The following is a 1,244-nucleotide window of genomic DNA, read 5'->3' as shown; positions in this document are numbered from 1 at the left end:
CAAAGTCATTGAAGGAACACGTCATTGTTCCAGTTATTCCAGCCAATTTGTTGGATGATGCTACTATTTACCATCTTAACCCATCTGGAAGATTCGTTATCGGAGGTCCACAAGGTGATGCTGGTCTTACTGGTAGAAAGATTATTGTTGATACTTATGGTGGTTGGGGTGCTCACGGTGGTGGTGCTTTCTCTGGTAAGGATCCATCTAAGGTCGATAGATCTGCTTCTTATGCTGCAAGATGGGTTGCTAAGTCCGTCGTTGCTGCTGGTTTGGCTAAGAGATGTTTGGTTCAAGTTGCCTATGCTATTGGTATTGCTCACCCATTGTCTGTTCACGTTGATACCTATGGTACTGCTTTGAACGGTAAGACTGATGCTGATATTTTGGCTATTGTCAATAAGAACTTTGATTTGAGACCATATCACATCATTAAGGATTTGAACTTGATGAACCCAATCTACTCACCAACTGCTGCTTATGGTCACTTTGGAAGAAGCGAATTCCCATGGGAACAACCAAAGACTCTCCAACTCTAAATTAGGAAAGCCAATAAACTAAAAAATTAAAAACAAAGAATAATATTTTACAAATGCTTATTTTTGCGAAATATTTAAAATTTGCACAAAAGTTCCACAAACGCTAATAGTTTCGTTTTCCTTACTTGGATTGTTTCGTTCACCATTTCACTTGGGCAATGCCATTTTTATTGTGTTTGGAAAGTGAACGAAACTAAGTGAACGAAACATAGCCAATAGGTAACCCAAAACACCTTTCCATCACTCAAAAAAAAAAACAAAATGCAAAAGCTTGTACCCTTGTTATTGCTCGGCTTTCTTCTGGTATCTCTCTCATTTCAACAAAGCGGTCCCAAGGCACCAGCCACATTCGCTGCTCTGCTAGACAGAAAGGAACAAATAGCAAAAATGGTGTGTTCCAACTTAACCAATTACTTTGACAACCTTGCATACAATTTGCCAAACCTTTATGATCGTGAATCCTGTTTTTACTATGATGGTTGCGACAAAAATTTAGAGTTCAAAATGCCAAAATATGGTTGTGCACTAGGCTTTAACTATGGCAATCCAGAAAAGAAATGCAGTAGTTGTAGTGCTAGATCTGTTTCCTTTGAGTATTCTGTCACATTATTTCCAACTGGTGATGATGGAATTCAAAAATATACTCCTAGAACAGCAGTTAGTATTGCTGAAGTTAGAGATTTAAGATGTGCTCTCCAAGATCTG

At 38.4% G+C, this 1,244-nt stretch overlaps 1 protein-coding gene across 1 annotated transcript; it reads left to right on the top strand.

Moving 5' to 3' along the window:
• Positions 1–5: 5 nt before the first annotated feature.
• Positions 6–539, top strand: NAEGRDRAFT_77087 (uncharacterized protein; the record flags this gene model as incomplete). Its single annotated transcript, XM_002667957.1, has 1 exon — positions 6–539. A coding segment is annotated over one exon (534 nt), but the record flags the coding sequence as incomplete, so codon positions are not given.
• Between the last annotated feature and the right edge of the window lie 705 nt (positions 540–1,244).

This window comes from Naegleria gruberi, assembly GCF_000004985.1.
Source record: "Naegleria gruberi genomic scaffold NAEGRscaffold_1221, whole genome shotgun sequence".
In the NCBI taxonomy this organism is placed as follows: Eukaryota; Heterolobosea; class Eutetramitea; order Acrasida; family Naegleriidae; genus Naegleria; species Naegleria gruberi.
The sequence above is the reverse complement of the archived record's forward strand: the minus strand, read 5'-3'. Positions and strand labels throughout refer to the sequence as shown.